At 41.3% G+C, this 20143-nt stretch overlaps 1 protein-coding gene across 8 annotated transcripts in view; it reads left to right on the top strand.

Annotated features, from left to right (window-relative positions):
- The first annotated feature begins 323 nt into the window (after positions 1-323).
- The window catches only part of LOC139542827 (E3 ubiquitin-protein ligase RAD18-like), a 90356-nt gene continuing 70536 nt past the window's right edge, over positions 324-20143 (top strand). For 2 of the 8 annotated variants that reach the window (XM_071348702.1, XM_071348719.1), the window contains exons 1-7: positions 375-621; positions 932-1010; positions 1163-1224; positions 1353-1423; positions 7292-7662; positions 12072-12171; positions 13596-13783. In XM_071348702.1, coding sequence (XP_071204803.1) covers positions 571-621; positions 932-1010; positions 1163-1224; positions 1353-1423; positions 7292-7662; positions 12072-12171; positions 13596-13783 — 922 coding nt within the window. In that variant the 5' untranslated portion in view covers positions 375-570. Of the gene's footprint in view, positions 622-931; positions 1011-1162; positions 1225-1352; positions 1424-7291; positions 7663-12071; positions 12172-13595; positions 13784-20143 lie in introns of all 8 variants that reach the window. The other 6 variants (XM_071348709.1, XM_071348738.1, XM_071348746.1 and 3 more) reach the window with 6 other exon arrangements.

The raw sequence follows: 20143 nt of genomic DNA, 5'->3' as shown, positions 1-20143 counted from the left end.
TTCATCAGACCAGAGAATCTTGTTTCTCATGGTCTGAGAGTCCTTTATGTGCCTCTTGGCAAACCAATATGGCTGCCATTTTTATTCTGAAACTTTTAAGGCTTGTATGAATTAGCCCCTTTAGTAATTTAATAGGATCTCTATGGGACAGAGGAGGCTTACCTTCCATTCTGGTAATGTACAATTTCTGAAGCAAACCATACGAACATAAACCTTCTGTATATCAAGTATTTGGATGACAAGCACTTTACAGATAAGTAACCATGCACGAAGTCAAGACAAGTACAGACAGGAGCAGTGGTCAAACCAATAGCAAATTTTCTCTGTCTAATGACTGTGGTATAAAATAACGGGCCAAAGGTTTGTGAGCTACTCTGCCCAACCGGTACATATATGTGTGCGCATTGGTCACGAAGAGCAAACCGAGACAGGAACTGACATGATCCTACAGGAAGAGTGCATTTGGTATGAAAATACATCTGCGCGGAATTATACAATGAAACATAGCTAGTAGCCCCAGTTTCTTTCTAAATTCGTTCTTTTAACCACTGTTTATAGAGAACTATCATCATGGCCAATTTTACTGAAGCGGATTTACCACCAAATCTGACTTGCCTCAAAGTAAGTGCTAGTTCAAAACTCCCACATTGACAAGCTAACGTCGACGTCAGCGAACTACAGTCTAGCTACTTACAATAACTATTTTCGCAAAATAGCCCAAACTCCATGATAACAAGCTACCGTTAGTTAGTACAGAATATTTGTCAGACAGCAAGTTAGCTAACTAACTTGCTTTTATTGTTTTGCCTTTTTAAACATGATGCATAATAGCCAGCTAGCTAACCCAGTAGTGTGAACAACAATGTAAATGTGATGCACACCATGTATCATACTAGTCTACAGTACCTGCCACTATTCTTTCTGTATGCAGAATGTTGATACCCTTCTCCGATGTCCCATTTGTTTTGAGTTCCTGAGTATCGCAGTGATGACAAAATGCTCTCACAACTGTAAGTTAACCGGATATTGTCGCCAGACAAACTATCCAGCATTAGTTTTCAAGACCATGTTATAGCTATAGCCTGGTGTGTAGAAGATGGCACCACTTGTCTCTTAACAATAGTGTATAATCACACCTGATTATGTACATTTCTATTTACAGTCTGCTCTTTGTGCATAAGAAAATGTATGTCCTACAAGTTGCAATGTCCAGTGTGTAATTCAGTAAGTATGATCCCTGGTGGTACTGAATGCATTGCATCGTTGTGACAATGAAGCTGTCTTTTTAATTGAATCTGTTTACGCTTTCCATATGTCAAAATCAGGCAGGCATGTATTTTTCTCTATTTTAGCCTACAACAGAACAGGACCTAAGAAACAACCGGATACTGGATGACCTGGTCACAAACTTTCAAACTGCAAGGTACCTATATTGTGTATGAAATAATTACATGATATGCTGGTAGATGAATGTAAACATACTGTATCTAGCCTATTTCTCGTTCTTAGAATATATAGAGGCATCTCCTCAGACAACTAGACCCCCTACAGCACAACTGTGCCTACCTATATGATAGATGAACTACCAATTCATGATAGAGAAACTGCAAAAATTTATATTTTGAAAAAGCCACCAAGCTCAGTGTTTGATGGCTGAGGGTATGCCTGATACCATAAGCCCAGCTGGCAGGTTCCTTTCTTTGTAGAAAAATGATAAGCAAAGGTTTGAAAGTGCATGTTATTTGCAAATACATGTGTATTACTTATATAGACTGAGTGCACAAAACATTAGAAACTTTCCATGACAAACATACCAGGTGAAGCCAGGTGGAAGCTATGATCCTTATTGATGTAACCTGTTAAATCCACTTAATCAATGTAGATGAAGGGGAGGAGACAGGTTAAAGGATTTTTAAGCTTTGAGATAATTGAGACATCAAATGTATTTATATAGCCCTTCTTACATCAGCTGATATCTCAAAGTGCTGTACAGAAACCCAGCCTAAAACCAAACAGCAAGCAATGCAGGTGTAGAAGCACGGTGGCTAGGAAAAACTCCCTAGAAAGGCCAAAATCTAGGAAGAAACCTAGAGAGGAACCAGGCTATGAGGGGTGGCCAGTCCTCTTCTGGCTGTGCCGGGTGGAGATTATAACAGAACATGGCCAAGATGTTCAAATGTTCATAAATGACCAGCATGGTCAAATAATAATAATCACAGTAGTTGTCGAGGGTGCAGCAAGTCAGCACCTCAGGAGTAAATGTCAGTTGGCTTTTCATAGCCGATCATTAAGAGTATCTCTACCGCTCCTGCTGTCTCTAGAGAGTTGAAAACAGCAGGTCTGGGACAGGTAGCACGTCCGGTGAACAGGACGTGTATTGAGACATGTAATGTGTATGTGTGCCATTCAGATGGTGAATGGGCAAGACAAAAGATTTAAGTGCCTTTGAAGAGGAGGTTTGGTAGGAGGTGCCAGGTGCATCGGTTTGTCTGTCAAGAACTGCAACGCTGCTGGGTTTTTTGCGCTCAACAGTTTCCTGTGTGTGTCAGCGATGTTCCACCAACCAAAGGACATCCAGCCAACTTGACACAACTATGGGAAGCATTGGAGACAACATGGGCCAGCATCCCTGTAGAATGCTTTCGACACCTTGTAGAGTCCATGCCCTGACAAATTGAGGCTGTTCTGAGGGCAAAAGGGGGCGCAACTCAATATTACGAAGGTGTTCCTAATGATTTATACAGTCAGTATACAAAACCATTCAAAAGTGCTGTTTTGAGCAGGGTTTCCCAAACTCGGTCCTGGGGCCCCCGTGGGTGCACGTTTTGGTTTTTGCCCTAGCACTACACAGCTGATTCATATAAAGCTTAATGATGAGCTTGTTATTTTATTCAGCTATGTAGTACTAGGGCTTAAACCAAAAAGTGCACCCAGTGGGGCCCCAGGACCGACTTTGGGGAAACACTGGTTTTGAGGACTGCCTTTTAATACACTTTTTGTGCCGATGTTTGGGGATGCCATTTTAAATGTTGTCATTTCAGAATGATAATCCTGAGGATAAAATTAAAGGAATGATAACAATGTCCTTTTCCCTTCATAGTAGCAGGACACACTGGTAGAGCAAGTCAATTCAATGTTGTGTATACTTTGGCCTTGGGAATGGCAGTAATGGAGTAATGAAAACGACAGAAGAGATATTTACTACAGGACACCAAAAACATATCCTCAACCACAAACACATAAAAAAGCCAAGGTTGTTTTGAGCTTACATCGTAAAAATACCAGGAAACAAAAATGAATGTGAAAGATTAGGAATGCATGCCAGGGGATGCTACTGTTATTGACTAGATTATAATTTGCCCTCTGGTGAACAACATTTAAACCATTTTTATTTAACATCTTACTACTTACCTGCTACTAATACACCTCCAAATTGTGGATTTCCCTTTATAATCAAATGGGGATTTCTATTTAATGTACCTGATCTATATTCCTTTTTGCATTGCATTATTTCTTATTTACTACAATGCAATGCTGTTGTCAACAAGACTATGACCATGGCATGATATTGAGTGAATAACATAAAATATATTTGCACTTCTGTAGTAATTCCACAAATGGATGTTCCCAGTAAGTAAGTCCACTGTTTTATGAGTGAGCATAAAAAAAATATATTTGCCCAGGCAGGATTTAAGGCTGCAGGCAGCAGACTTGATCTCGCGGTGCTGCTGTTATCAATGTTTAAACCATGCTGCTCACTCACGTCAATCATCTGAATGGCGTCATCCCTCAGAAAGCTCTAATTTACAACTGAGGAATTTCAGATGGCCATCGGGGTTTGAAGAGAGTGACTTATGTGGCTGCCCTCTCCTCTGTCCTTTAATTTCCTGTTTGTCTAGCAGGGAGCATGTGGGACTGGACCGTCAGAAAGCAGGATGTTTACAGAGTACACATTTGTTCATTTCCCTGCTGTCTGAGATGCAATCAAATAGCATAGTCCTTGCTTTGTACTGTATGTCTTGACTCTCATCTACTTTTTGTCCTTTCTGAACTGTGTTCATTTTGCTGAGTAGCCTACCTAACTGAATATGTAGTTATTTAATAAGTTGTTACTAGGCTAGATACTTGATAGGAGGCCATAAGTATCTGACCCTAAAAGCAAACTATGAGCTATTCTGATACTTTGGGCTTAAGATGCTATTTGTCGTAGGTAACATTTTCTGTGCAGGAAGCTGCCTGGCAACTTTAGAATCAATATCCTGGGACAGTTGAAATGCAATTAGACTCTCAGCTTTAAGGAGGCTGTATTGACTCTATCCGGTCCTCTGGTGACTTCAGGTCTGCTCATTCATGATCAATGAGCTCCCAAAACCCTGGCCTCTCTCCCCGGCCTGCCGCTTACCCCCGCTCACCTTTGGGGGGCTTCTGGCCTGGCCTGCTATTTATTATCAGCTCTTTAATCTAACGCCCGCTGTTATGACCATTTCTCTACCACTTTGTGTTTGGACAGTTGCATAGCATTGTGTCAACAAAATGACAACAAGAAACCAAGCAGCATCGAATACTTTCCTTTGGCCTTTAGAGTAATGTATTTCCCTCCCTATATGGATGTTGTTTTTAATGTAAATGGACGCTGTGTGTGGCTGGTGACAGCCTGTTTAGGGAGCAGATCTCCTGGATTCTTAGTAACTATCAGGATGCCCTTTCCTCTGGGAAACTGGTTATTCCTGGCTCAAACCATGGGTCTCCTCTCTTCGTTGTTATTCACAATGGAACTGCGCTCTGTGCCTCTGAATAGTAAATCAGGCAGGCAATCAGATTAAACTGTCATGTAGGCTTAGATTATCTCCAAGTCATCCTTTCCTCCGTGACCTGGGCTCAACACATGCCAAATCACACCTTGTGTGGGGGAAGCAGTACATCGACACTCTTCCCTAAAGGCCATGGAGGTACATAGATGTCTGTGCAACTGTGTGTGCTCGTGGTGCGCATCACTGCTGCCCACTGTGCCAATAACACATATAACTCATTGGTTCTCTCATCTAATTACAGATATAGTTAACTCCAATCTGTTCCATTTCCTGTCTTAATTTAGAATCTATGAATAGTCATCAAGCACAAAGAGAATAGATTATCTAATGTTTTATTAACTACACTATTCTCTACTTTGGCAGATTAACCTCAGCATCTTTCAACCTCTGAAAATTGTAGCTAATGATTTTCTAAAGTATTACAATGTTCCTACTGGGTGATGTATGGAATAGTGGAGGAAAGGTTTATGATGTAACTCCGATTAGAAGGCAATAGGCAGTCAGACAATGGCCTGTCCCTCTGAGGTGCGCTGTTTATTATGACAAAGCCCAGACTCTTCCAGGGTTTTGTTCAGCAGATGCAGGATGAGTGTAACTCAGTGGATCTGAGTGAGGCAGCCCAGGGGAGATTCAGTTTGGTCATATGCAGTATTTACAAAGTTTGACTCCTGACTCCGTGCCAATGCTGGAATGAGAGAAGCCATGAAAGAATGACAAAGGCACCCATTTAGTCTCTATGCTTATTACTTGTGTTGCGGCTTGCTGTTTTATCAACTCCCATAACCCAAGTATTGGCTTTTTGATGATCTCCATAAAGATTGCTTGCAGTGAGATTTGTGTAGAGGCATTTCTACTATTGAATAAGGGTGGGACTTCTTCCAATTCTGACTTTGATCTGCTACCTACCAAGTCATGGTGGGCTTAGTATTAGTGAAACTTACATGGTAATCAATACTTTTAAACAAAAACACTACTGCTTTGGTTTAAAGGGGTAAATTAACAATCTAATATCGTTAGAAAAAACAATGTTTGTGTGTGTGTATTTATACTTAGCCTTATTGTCAGCCTCTATTAAACCTATGCATTAGCCTAGGCTAAATGTTGGAATTTTTCCCATGAAACCGAAGAAACGTCAGTGTTATTGGTGGATCGCGTGACATGTCCAGTCGGGATCTTAATTGACTGTTAGAATAGTAGTATACACAATGTGCAATTTCGAAATTTGGTTGTGCATCAGCAGTTTTTCTCTTGTGTCAGTCATTGCCAGTCACTTACTTAGCCATGTCAACTAATACTTTTTAGATTGCTAAGTTAGTCTAGCCAGTTATCTAAACTTGTAGTAATCATGGCTGAATACATTTTAAGCTAATTTCATGCAGGGTACGTGCCCAGGAGCCCTGATCTTCAGAGCCTCCATTGATTTTGTTAGTCACTCTCACTCCGGTATCATTATTAACATGGCATAAGTCATTGCAAAATGTGTAGAATTGCAGGAAATTAGCTTAAAATGTTTTTATTAATTAGAATTGCATAGAGGGTAAACACTGAGAGTGGAGCCTTCGGTTTCCCAAAGCACAAGATGCCCTCCTGATACCCTGGCTGCTTTACGTGATAGTGTTACTGCCACTAGATGTGTTTTTCAGATGGCATGAGAGCATTTGAAGGAGTGAGCATATACACTATACTGTATATACATGTCAAATATTACTGCCCACCACACTGCCACCTCTTCATTAAGTGCATTTAATTTAGACTGGATGTGCATAATATTACCTGTGGCTTTATATTTACTAATAGTGGCAGGGGGTAAGGTACTGGGAGCAGCTGAGCACCTGTCCTAGTGGGAGTTTTATGGCCTTTCCTACACCGTATGGTGTGTGCTGTGAAGGTGCTGGCTGCCTTGCGTGTGCTGTAACCTGCTCTAATGCTCAGAGCGAAGACAAATAAAAGGGTTTCAATATGGAAAGCAGAGCGTTGCACACCTCATTGATTCCACTTTATTGCCCAGTAATGGCTCTGCAGCTACCAGCTCTATTTGTTTGCTTTCCACATTTCCAAGATTGTGGCCAACTGGCCGACTCGTTCTCGCTCCGCAAGAAAGTGCGAGATAATTGGACATGTGCAGTTTCCGTCAAGGGGCTCACATTACTGTCAGCAGCATTTATTGGCAGATAACCCTCTCCTCTTTCCAGTGGGCCCCAAACCTTTCCTTCTCTAGAGAGTCTGCATGCGCCTCAATAGGTACAACTGTTTTTGTTTAGTAATTTAGTGAGCCTTTGTTTCACTGTCACTGTGTGTGTGTGTCATTTTTGGTTGGTGTGCATATCTGTGTGGAATAGTCAATGCATTTTATCAGACTACTTAGACCTGGAGGATTTGTGAGCTCTGTCCTCTTGTTCCTCTGTTGTGACCAACTCATTGTATTTCTTCAGTCTCACACTAAAGTTCTGATGTTCTTTTCTCCCGCCTGCTTATCCCAGGCAGCAGTTGTCAAAAGCTAATTTCGACTCACCTCCATTATCCCCGAAGACCCCAGCCTCTGCTGTCAAGTGTAAAACACACAGACAGACCATGGGCCCCAAGAAGGATGGCTCCATCCTCAGTCACTTTTTCCAGAAGGGGCCAATCACTTCCACAACATCTCTCACTACAGAGGCCCTGCTAGCACGTCATACACAAACTGTGAAAGTAGACCCTGGTCATCAGGTCTCTGTGAACAAGGAACCCATGGAGGAGGAGATACCGGTGCTGGTGTCTGTGAAGATTGAGAAGATGGACATCTCCATGACAGGGCTGTCGTCTCTGGCTGACTCACCGTCCACATCACAGGACATGAAGCCTGTAGTTAAAGGTGAGGCCTGTCTGCAGGAAGGAGTCTCCAGGAAGTCTTGTGTGTGTGTGGTGTGGAGACACTAATGATATTTTCCACTAGAACATTTAGAATTTGAGGAAGACTTGGCTGCCAAAACACAGTATTTCTAATGCATATCGGCCTATGCTTAAAATGGGAAAGCAATGTTAGTTGTACTTTTTTTTCATTGTACTAGTTGCATAGAATATTCATGTCCATATAAAATGATGGATGATTTCAATGCTACATGGAACAGTGGCCATTTCACAATGACCACGTTTACATGATGATGCTAATGAAAAGTATTCCGAATAATAGCTCATATCCCGGTTAAGGTCTTATTCAGGATAAACTGTTTACATGCATTAGGGCCCTATAAAATATGCGATGCGGAGTACACGGACAGAATCACGGAATCCAGACATTAAAACGAATTCAATAATATATATTTTTTTATTGAATTTAGTAGGGAATCAACTAAAAGTATTGAACATTTATTAATTTGTACAAGTTTATCATGAGACCTGAACAGAATTCATCAGTGATTTGTATTTCCTGCATCTTTTTGAAGAGGCAATGAGAAATCCCCGTCTGTATGTGCGGTGCGCTTACACTTTGTGTAGTCGTTAGTGATGATGCTAATGAAAAGTCTTCTGGTAGATGGAAAGGTTTTCCCAAAAATCTTCTAGATTAATTAACTACTGTACAAAGTAGCCTATGCTTACCTGGCAGAATGATATCATGATTATTTGCATCAAACCAGTGGGTATTTAACTCTACCATCACATTTAACTCTACCATCACATGTGCGCTACAAAAACACAGTTAAACAATAGCCTCTTGCTAGATAAGTGCAACTACACCTAAAATATATATTTTTTTTTACCAGACTTCAAGTGGTCGCCAGTTTAACCATTGTTGTGAACTTGAAACATCCAATTTAGTGGTTTTTCTATTTTTAAAAAGTGTGATTTTTGAGAGCGAAAAACAGGAAAACAGATACCTGGAAAACTAAACAGAGAGAACTAAATTTAGGAAAAAAGAAAATGTAATCAAGTAAAAAAAGAAAACAACATATTTTATAGGGCCCTACATGCACCTTTGATATCCCACTCCTGAGTATCCCTGTATCTCAGGGGAAGCTCCCCAGAGGAGGAAGGGGAGGACCATCCTTTTTAGTGAATTTCATAAAATGTCTAATAATAAAACATTCAAGTTATCCCTTTTAGATAAAACTATACTAAATATATTCACTTCACCAAATAATTAAAACAGTAGCCTCAACAGTACTCTGTAGGTTAACACAGTGGAAAGCTAGTTTGAAGAAGCGAGAGAGAGCTAGCTATATTTCATTGTATTTTTTTACCACGTTCACTTAGTTTGCAAATGCAGCTAGCTAGTTTAGCTTGCTCAAACACCTGGCTCAAACCAAGAGGGATGCTATGTTAGCTAACTTGCTAAGTGAAAGTGGAAAAATACAACTCAGGTAGGTTTTGGTTTTATTAATTTATTGCCACCGGGGCCTGCCGGTGTAACTGCTAATCTGCTTGTACACTGTACTGCATGATTGTAGCGGGTTTACTAATGCTTTAGTTCTAGTAGCTATGTTAGGTATGACATCTGCTAATATGGTGACAACAATGTAGGCTGTGTGTGTAGCGATTATGATGTGAAGGTTTGGCTTGGAAAGGTTTTTTCACCTGGTCACAGATAGCTGATGTATTCGTTGTGCACTGAAGTCCACAAGCAAATGGAAGAGGTGAGAGTAGGAGAGCAAGTAGGTGCGAAAAGGAATTATGGAACGGAACGGAGATGAACATACCTGCATTTGTTCATTATAAATTCTTGTTTGCAACTGTTGTACTAATGATTACACCCTAGATCAGCTAGATGCAGGCAATTGTGCAATGCGGTATTGAATGTGTCACTGTCTGTCACCTTGATTACGCAAATGTCTCTTGATCTACGCTGTTAACTTTCATTCATAGGCTTGGTTGTAGCAACCTCATGATGGGTATAGGGAAAATTAGAGTATCATGTAGCCTAAACCTATCGATGTTACATTAAGCTGGGTAAATGGAATATGAATGACAGTCATCCAATATGCTGTAATAGGCCATGCTTATAATTTTTTATTTATTTTTTAAATGCCATCCTTCATCTTAAACGGCACCAAACGCCACTGCTGAACCATGAAAATACAGAATATTCTTATTTTTCTGCATATCGTTTCCGATATTAGGTAGGCTATTTGTTAATCAATTTGTCTATAACTATACTGAACAAAAATATAAACGCAACATGTAATGTGTTGGTCCCATGTTTCATGAGCTGAAATAAAAGATCCCTGACATTTTCCATATGCACAAAAAGCTTATTTCTCAAAAATGTTGTGCGAAAATGTGTTAACATCCCTGTTAGTGAGCAATTCTCCTTTGCCAAGATAATCTGTCTACCTGACAGGTGTGGGATATCAAGAAACCAATTAAACAGCATGATCATTACACAGGTACACCTTGTGCTGGGGTCAATAAAAGGCCACTCTAAAATGTGCAGTTTTGTCACACAACACAATGCCACAGAGGTCTCAAGTTTTGAAGGAGAGTGCAATTGGCATGCTGACTGCAGGAATGTCCACCAGAGCTGTTGCCAGATAATTGAATGTTAATTTCTCTACCATAAGCCGCCTCCAACGTTGTTTTAGAGAATTTAGCAGTACGTCCAACCGGCCTCACAACCGCAGACCCCGTGTAACCACGCCAGCCCAGGACATCCACATCCGGCTTCTTCACCTGCGGGATTGTCTGAGACCAGCCATCCGGACAGCTGATGAAACTGTGGGTTTGCACGACCAAATAAGTTTTGCACAAGCTGTCAGAAACTGTCTCAGGGAAGCTCATCTGCGTGCTCGTTGTCCTCACCAGGGTCTTGACATGACTGCAGTTTGGCGTTGTGGCCAAATTTTAACCTTCGATGGCCACTGGCACGCTGGTTTAAGTGTGCTCTTCACGGATTAATCCCGGTTTCAACTGTACCCGGCAGATGGCAGACGTGTGGGCGAGCGGTTTTCTGATGTCAACATTGTGAACAGAGTGCCCCGTGGTGGTGGAGTTATGGTATGGGCAGGCATAATCTATGGACAACAAACACAATTACATTTATCGATGGCAATTTGACGAGATCCTGGGGCCCATTGTCGTGCCATTCATTTGCCGCCATCACCTCATGTTTCAGCATGATAATTCACGGCCCCATGTCGCAAGGATCTGTAAACCATTCTTGGAAGCTAAACATTTCCAGTTCTTCCATGGCCTGCATACTCACCAGAAATGAGCATGTTTAGGATGCTCTGGATTGACGTGTACGACAGCATGTTCCAGTTCCTGCCAATATCCAGGGACTTTGCACAGCCATTGAAGAAGAGTGGGACAATATTCCACAATCAACAGCCTGATCAACTCTATGCGAAGAAGATGTTGTGCTGCATGACGTAAATGGTGTTCACACCAGACACTGACTGGTTTTCTGATCCACGCCCCTACCTTTTTTTTAAGGTATCTGTAACCAACCGATGCATATCTGTATTCCCATTCATGTGAAGTCAATAGATTAGGGCCTATTGAATCTATATAAATTGACTGATTTCCTTATAAGAACTGTAACTCAGTAAAATCTTTGAAATTGTTGCATGTTGCATTTATATTTTTGTTCAGTATAGATACATGACTTGCTCACCAGAATGTTATAGATCGATTTAATGAATGCATCAACAATCTAGACATTGATAGAGTTATCTCTTTTCTTTCTCCTTCACTCGTGGAGTGAAGACGTTTTTCAATTTCCGTGCAACATTTTCAAATGACATCACTGTTGACCGGTTTCAGGCAAATGAAAGCTGCGAAACAATCCAACATGTTTCTGACAGTATTTCAGTTCGTCTTGGATGACAAACATTTGGTCTGTCATTTTACTGCAAGAAACATTTAATTCTGCAGGAGTTAATATTATAAGGTTACATGTGCGGCCTACAGTCAGTGTCCAGACTTCAGATACTATTCTAACTATTAATGTTCCCATCTGAACTTCAAAGGTGATACTATGTGAAACTGAGCTTACGCAGACCGAGAAAAACAAACAGTTAACTGGATAAGATGTTTACATGCCACAGTGTCCCGTCTAAGATTAGCATATACCAGGCATCTTATTCAGGTTTCTCAAAACAGGGAATCGAGCTTATTTGGGTTATTGTAAACGGGATATGATGTTTATATGAGTCAACTTAAAAATAGAATACTTGAGCATCCCAAATAATAACTGGATATTTTGTAGTGCATGTGAACATGGTCAATGTCTCTTCTTTTCTATGTGTGTATTTGTCTCTAAATCCTATGTCTGTGTGTGTTTTGCAGTGGAGTGTCCTGTGTGTTCTGTGGGCATCTCTGAACAGCTCATCAACAAGCACCTGGACACCTGTCTGACCCGAGGGGAGAAGAAGGAGAGCCTTAGGAGGTACTAGTGGACACACATCTCACAGGGGTTCAAGAGGTGGATAACTTTTTGGAAGTTTAAACTTATTTTCGACTTCCCTGAAACAACAACACTAATGAAGTCAGAGAATAAGCTGAAACGTTAAAAAAAAAGTGAACTATCCCTTTAAAGAATTCTCATAACATTTTGTATTATTTATTTATTTTATTTAACCTTTATTTAACTAGGCAAGTCAGTTAAGAACAAATTCTTATTTACAATGACGGCCTACCCCGGCCAAACTCTCCCCTAACCCGGACTGTGCTGGGCCAATTGTGTGCCGCCTTATGGGACTCCCGATCACAGCCGGTTGTGATACAGCCCGGGATCGAACCCGGGTGTGTAGTGACGCCTCTAGCACTGTGATGCAATGCCTTAGACTGCTGCGCCACTCAAGATTAACCCTGATGTAAAGCTAGCTCTAGGTGGGGTATATTACTTCTATTTGGATGTGTCTCTGTCTGTGTTGTATATCATGTTTAGATTTATGTTTGGGGAGACAATATCCCTTCCTCTAAGGAAATTGATGTCTACAACCTGAAAATATTCCTTTCTGATTAAATCTAATGCAAGGTTCCACGGTATGATTAATGTAGGCTTGTGACATCTGGGGCTCCGTCAGAAACAGGCGAAGTGTGCGTGACAGCATGGAACCCTTGATGTGTGGCGGACCTTGATGTCAGAGTGATGGATTACAGAAGTTCCTATACTCTTCAACACATTTGACCTGCCACACAGCTCTGCATAGGAGCTGGAGAGTTTTCAATGCTACTGTACAATAAATACAGGCATCACGGCTTGGTGATGAAAAGATGCCATGTGGGCAGAACCTTATCCGGCTCTGAAATAGTCATTGACTTTCAATCTGAAAAGCAGCTTATTTGAAAGTCTAGTCTACATTATGATTACGTATGTGGTAGGAGAGGGGACCGAACAGAGTGAACCGAAAAATAATTACTTGGAAAGCCCAGCTAAAACCCCAATTGATTTATTGGCCTTACAGGGAGGTCAGCGCTAGGAAAGGGCTTTATACTGTACACTGCTGCCAAGTTGCCCGGCTCTAATTATATGCATCTGATCTGACAAGTGGTAGCTGAGGGACTCCCGGCTTCTAATATAATTTTTTTACAGAGCCCCTCTCCCTCCCTGTATATCAGGCCTTAAGTTAACTATAACATTCATGTTGTCTTCCTCTGTGGTGCCCTCCCTATGATGGACTCTTATTGGGCCAGCCAGAGGTCTTGAGAGCTGCAATAACAACACTTCACACTGTAGTTCATCATGGAATAATAGTAACACTGAATATCTGTCTCACTACAGAGCTCATAACTGTGTAGGCTTAATATATAATGACCATGTTATAGTAGGTTATAAACTGATCTTCCTTATGGCTTCATGTTCCACAGCTCCCTAGGTGCTAAGAGGAGGCCGATGGGGAAGCTGGTGTACACGCTGCTGTCCATGCAGGAGCTGAAGAGGAGGCTGAAGGAGTGCCACCTCTCTGTCCAGGGTAACAAAGATCAGCTGGTCAGGAGGCACCAGGACTTTGTACATTTCTACAACGCCCAGTGTGACGCCCTGGAACCGAAATCAGGTGAGAGTGCCATTTTCACTGTGGTAGAATAATGAAGATGGCAGGGAGTCAACCATGGATGATGGTAAAATTGTGACAGTAAATGCCAGAGCAGTTTTCTGACCACCATAAATTGACTTTCCATCATTCAAAGCCATCATTGTATAACTGCTAGAAAGCTTTAGACGTTTCTGGCCATTGTCGATTCATGAAGCTGTCATTCATGATTGACATTCATTACAAAAAATATACACAACAGCTGTTGTTTGACGGTTTAAAAAAATCATAGAGCCTTAGACTGACTGAATTAATGAAATGTTATTTTCGTGTCAAATCGCCAGTTGACAACCCATCCCTTACGGGAGTAATTGACACATATAAACATTACAATGATTCACAGTGAAAATTATTTTGGTTTCTGTGCAGTGCGCACCGCATAAAGAAGGAAAAGTAAATCAATACATAATAGTAGATAAGGTTATCCAAGCAGTAATAATAACCCTAATGCATTAAATACATAAATAAGTGTGCGGACGTTTCTATCTCAGGTTGACACAGAGAGATTCTGCTTTTATTACAAGCAGGCTTGACTACTGTAATGCTCTCCTGTCTGGCCTACCCAAGAAAGCCATTGGTCAACTGCAAAACATTCAGAATACTGCAGCACAGGAACTGACCAAGACCAGACAGAGAGCACACAATTCACCATATTTTAAAAGTCTCTGCACTGGGTGCCAGTGAGTTTTAGAATACATTTTAAGATTGTTATATTGGTTTTTAAATCAATCCACAATTGTGCACCCCAATACAAATCAGACATGCTTTTGAGTTATGTACCCAATAGGTCCCTCACATACTCTGCCACTGGCCTTTTAACTATCCCAAAGCCTTGGACCAAGAGGCATGGAGAGGTAGCCTTTACCTACTCTGTCTCTGGAATAGCCTGCCAGAAAACCTATGGGGGGGGGTCAAAACTGTGAACATATTTAAAGAGATCTTAAAACACGCCTTTTTATCTTTTCTTTTCCTTAGGTTGCCTTTTTAGTCTTGTTTTTTTATCCTCTTATGTTTGTAGTAAAGATTTCTGTTTTTTATTTGTTTTTTTCCTGTGAAACAGATTGCGCTATATAAATAACGATTGATTTTGATTTGAAAAATACATTCAGATAAATAAATACAGACAAATTAATTGGAAGGTGTTTAAACCTGGTTTGAGACCGGCCTACACAAAATCTAAATACATACAGTGCATTCGGAAAGTTTTCAGACCCCTTGACTTTTTCCACATTTTGTCACGCTACAGCCTTATTATAAAATTGGTTAAATCGTTTTCTCCCTCATCAATCTACACACAATACCCCATAATGACATAGCAAAAATAAGTTTCAGACCCTTTACTCAGTATTTTGTTGAAGCACCATTTGGCAGCGATTACAGCCTCAAGTCTTCTTGGGTATGACGCTACAAGCTTAGCATACCTGTGTTTGGGGAGTTTGTCCTTCTTCTCTGCAGATCCTCTCAAGCTCTGTCAGGTTAGATGGGGAACGTCGCTGCACAGCTACTTTCAGGTCTCTCCAGAGATGTTCGATCAGGTTCAAGTCCGGGCTCTTGCTGGGTCTCTCAAGAACATTCAGAGACTTGTCCCGAAGCCACTCCTGCGTTGTCTTGGCTGTGTGCTTAGGGTTGTTGTCCTGATGGAAGGTGAACCTTCGCCTCAGTCTGAGGTCCTGAGCACTTTGGAGCAGGTTTTCATCAAGGATCTCTCTGTACTTTGCTCCGTTCATCTTTCCCTCAATCCTGACTAGTCTCCCAGTACCTGCCACTGAAAACATTCCCACAGCAGGATGCTGCCACCACGTCAAGGGGTCTGAATACTTTCCGAATGCACTGTATATGTAAATACATGTGTGTGTATATCTGGATAATCATGATATTATTCGAATAGTGAAATAATTTCAAATGCCCATCCCTACAGTCCAGTACGGTAGAGTTCAGTATAGTTAATTATATTGTACTCTATTCTAGTGTGCTCTACTGTATTGTAGGCTTGGGCGGTATACCGTATACCAGGGTATTTGGAAATAGCCACGGGATGATTAATCAATTCCGTCAATACCATTTAAATCTATTTATTTGACGTTTTTAAATAAATTAATATATTTGTAGCTACATTGTAAGTAAATACCTGCAGTCAACTTGTGCAATACGTTAGGAGATAACCACATCATTTTTCAATATGAAGCTTACCTGTAGTTCCGAGTCACGTGGTGTTTGTTAACAAGCACACAATGACGAGAGACCAGAGCCTTGTGAGTCACTCACTGCAGCATGTGCCACGGGAGCGTGCTAGTTGAAGTATGGAATTCATAACTAAGTGTTTGCCAGCTAGATATCTTATAACTATTACGTTAACTGTCTAAAATGTGCTAAATGCTCTGCAGTAGTGCATTTGGTTTGTTAATTTAGTAGCTAGTTAGCTATCTAGCTAAGTGGGTAGCTTCTTCCAAAATCAAGCTTCGTTTGGTAGCCTAACACCAGAGGATCCCCTCCTGGAGCAAGAGCCATGCTGTCTAATATTTGTTTTGTGCGTGCAGCAAACTCTGAGTAGAGTTTTTTTCTTTTTTTTACTTTTTTTTTTTACTTGTAAAACTTTATGAGCTGGGATGTATGTCCTGCAAATAGTTTAGGTCAGAGACAGTTGAAAATGTTCGCAATGCACTCATTAGCATTCTCCATAGGATTTTACATGTACTTGTTAGCATTGCTAACCTTCGGATTACAGAGGCTAAGGGGGGTTTGAACGTGTTAGGTGCCAGTATTACCAAACATCCCTGTATGGTACATGAACAGTATGACAATCTGGATACCGCCCAAGCCTACTGTACTAACGTCAACAAAACAAAGGAGATGATCGTGGACTTCAGGAAGAAGCAGAGGGAGCACCCCCCTATCCACATCGACGGGACAGCAGTGAAGGTGGAAAGTTTTAAGTTCCTTGGCGTACACGTCACTGACAAACTGAAATGGTCCACCCACACAGACAGTACGGTGAAGAAGGTGCAGCAATGCCTCTTCAACCTCAGGAGGCTGAAGAAATTTGGCTTGTCACCTAAAACCCTCACAAACCTTTACAGATGCACATCTGAGAGCATTCTGTCGGGCTGTATCACCGCCTGGTACGGCAACTGCAATGCACCACAACCGCAGGACTCTCCAGAGGGTCTTGCGGTCTGCACAACGCATCACCGGGGGCAAACTACCTGCCCTCCAGGACACCTATAGCACCCTATGTCACAGGAAGGCCAAAAAGATCATCAAGAACAACAATCACCCGGGCCACTGCCTGTTCACCCCGCTATCATCCAGAAGGCGAGGTTAGTATAGGTGCATCAAAGCTGGGACCAAGAGACAGAAGCTGTTTTTCAATCTCAAGACCATCAGACTGTTAAAATCGATCACTAGCGCAGAGAGGCTGCTGCCTATATACACAGACTTGAAATCGTTGGCCACTTTAATAAATGGCACTCTAGTCACTTTTTAATGTAACTTTAATAATGTCACTTTTATAATGTTTACATATTTTGCATTACTCATCTCATATTTCTATACTGTATTTTATACTATTCTACTGTATCTTAGTCTGTCGCTCTGACATTGCTCATCAATATATTTATATATTCTTAATTCCATTCCTTTACTTAGATTTGTGTGTATTGGGTATATGTTGTGAAATTGTTAGATATTACTTGTTAGATATTGCTGCACTGTCGGAACTAGAAGCACAAGCATTTCTCTACACCCGCAATAGCATCTGATAAACACGTACAGTTGAAGTCGGAAGTTTACATACACCTTATGTAACGGATGTGAAATGGCTAGCTAGTTAGCAATGGTCCGCGCTAATAGCGTTTCAATCGGTTACGTCACTCGCTTTGAGACCCCGAAGTAGTGGTTCCCCTTGCTCTGCAAGGGCCGCGGCTTTTGTGGAGCGATGGGTAACGACGCTTCGTGGGTGACTGTTGTTGATGTGTGCAGAGGGTCCCTGGTTCGCGCCCGTGTCGGGGCGAGGGGACGGTCTAAAGTTATACTGTTACACTTGGCCAAATACATTTAAACTCTGTTTTTCACAATTCCTGACCCATTTGTGAACAAGCTTTAACTTCCTGACTGATGTCTTGAGATGTTGCTTCAATATATCCATATCATTTTCCTTCCTCATGTAGCCATCTATTTTGAAGTGCACCAGTCCCTCCTGCAGCAAAGCACTCCCACAAACATGATGCTGCCACCCCCGGGCTTCACGGTTGGGATGGTGTTCTTCGGCTTACAAACCTCCCTCTTTTTCCTCCAAACATAACAATGGTCATTATGGCCAAACAGTTCTGTTTTTGTTTCATCAGACCAGATGACATTTCTCCAAAAAGTATGATATTGTCCTCATGTGGAGTTGCAAACCATAGTCTGGCTTTTTTATGGCTGTTTTGGAGCAGTGACTTCTTCCTTGCTGAGCGACCTTTCAGGTTATGTCGATATAGGACTCGTTTTACTGTGGATATAGATACTTTTGTACCTGTTTCCTCCAGCATCTTCACAAGGTTCTTTGCTGCTGTTGTGGGATTGATTTGCACTTTTCGCACCAAAGTACAATCCATTCTAGGAGACAGAATGTGTCTCATTCCTGAGAGGTATGACGGCTGCGTGGTCCCATGGTGTTTATTCTTGCATACTATTGTTTGTACAGATGAACGTAGTACCTTCAGGCGTTTGGAAATTGCTCCCAAGGACGAACCAGACTTGTGGAGGTCTACAATTTTTTTCTGAGATATTTGGCTGATTTCTTTTTGAAGGTAGGCCTTGAAATACATCCACAGGTACACCTCCAATTGACTCAAATGATGTCAATTAGCCAGAAGCTTCTAAAGCCATGACATAACTTTCTGGAATTTTCCAAGCTGTTTAAAGGCATAGTCAACTTAGTGTATGTAAACTTCTGACCCACTGGAATTGTGATTAAGTGATATAATCTGTCTGTAAACAATTGTTGGAGAAATTACTTGTGTCATGCACAAAGTAGATGTCCTAACCGACTTGCCAAAACTATAGTTTGTCAACAAGAAATTTGTGGAGTGGTTGAAAAACAAGTTTTAATGACTCCAACATAAGTGTATGTATACTTCCGACTTCAACTGTATGTGACCAATAACATTTTGTTTGATTAAAACTCTACTGTACTGTATTGTACTGACTAGGGATTTACACCGGTAACCGGGATCCCGGGACATAAAATGACAAGACCCAGAAAATTACAAAAATATTCCCCAATTTTGCACTAGTGTAATTCCACAAAATACACATGCACAGCAGCTGATTGTAAAACATTAAATAGCCCATTATTCAAACAGATTGTCACATGGAAATCTTTAGCCTAGTGTATTTACGTCACACAAAGTCGGTATAAATTCAAAGCACGTAATTGATACTGCCGGACTGCACACAAGACCCAAATGCAGTTTAGACTTCTCATCAGAACTGGAAGTGCGATCCCGTTCAGACCCAACTCCGGTGAGCTGAAGCCCGAGGCCTTGCCTGGTTTGACATCACAGAAATGAAATGAGGCGAACCTGAAAACAAGCCAGATTTCTAGAAAACAGTACGCTATATTGATTTAAAGTGGCGGAGGTGGGCGTAAGCGGAGTGAGGAGACTAGGAAACAGCCATTGGGCCTAGACAGCTCACCTTAGTTATGATCCACTGAATTATGAAATTATTTAAATAATGTAGACTAATGCAATTTAAGGAATGTATCAAATTCTTGCTTATAATGAAACTCCCAAAGTCATATCCAACTGTTATGCTAATTTAAAGCAATAGTTGTGTGTGTGCTTACCTAGATTATAATTTCAGCACTGTTTTGACTGTGACAGCGAGACAAGAGTGGGGGAATTATCTAGGTAAATCAATCAATATCAGATTTTTGTTTTTACTGAATCTCTGTTTGGATATGTGGTAACAATTAGGCTTGGGAATTGTTAGCTCAGTGCTAATTATTTTTATTCTAGTTTGCTCATATATTAGCTGATTACAGTGATTGATTTTGCTAGCATGTTATACAAGTCTGCTTGTATAAGGTCGAGAGCCGTGCGTCCTCCGAAACACAACCCAGCCGAGCCGCACTGCTTCTTGACACAATGCCCACTTAAGGCAGCTGCACCAATGTGTCGGAGGAAACACCTTACACCTGGCGACTGTGTCAGGGTGCACTGCACCCGGCCAGCCACAAGAGTCACTAGAGTGCGATGGGTCAAGAATATCCCTGCCGGCCAAACCCTCCCCTATCCTGGATGACGCTGGGCCAATTGTGTGCCGCCCTATGGGTCTCCC

The sequence above is a fragment of the Salvelinus alpinus genome, chromosome 2 (genome assembly GCF_045679555.1).
Source record: "Salvelinus alpinus chromosome 2, SLU_Salpinus.1, whole genome shotgun sequence".
NCBI lineage: Eukaryota > Metazoa > Chordata > Actinopteri > Salmoniformes > Salmonidae > Salvelinus > Salvelinus alpinus.
This window is presented reverse-complemented; position numbering and strand designations above follow the sequence as displayed.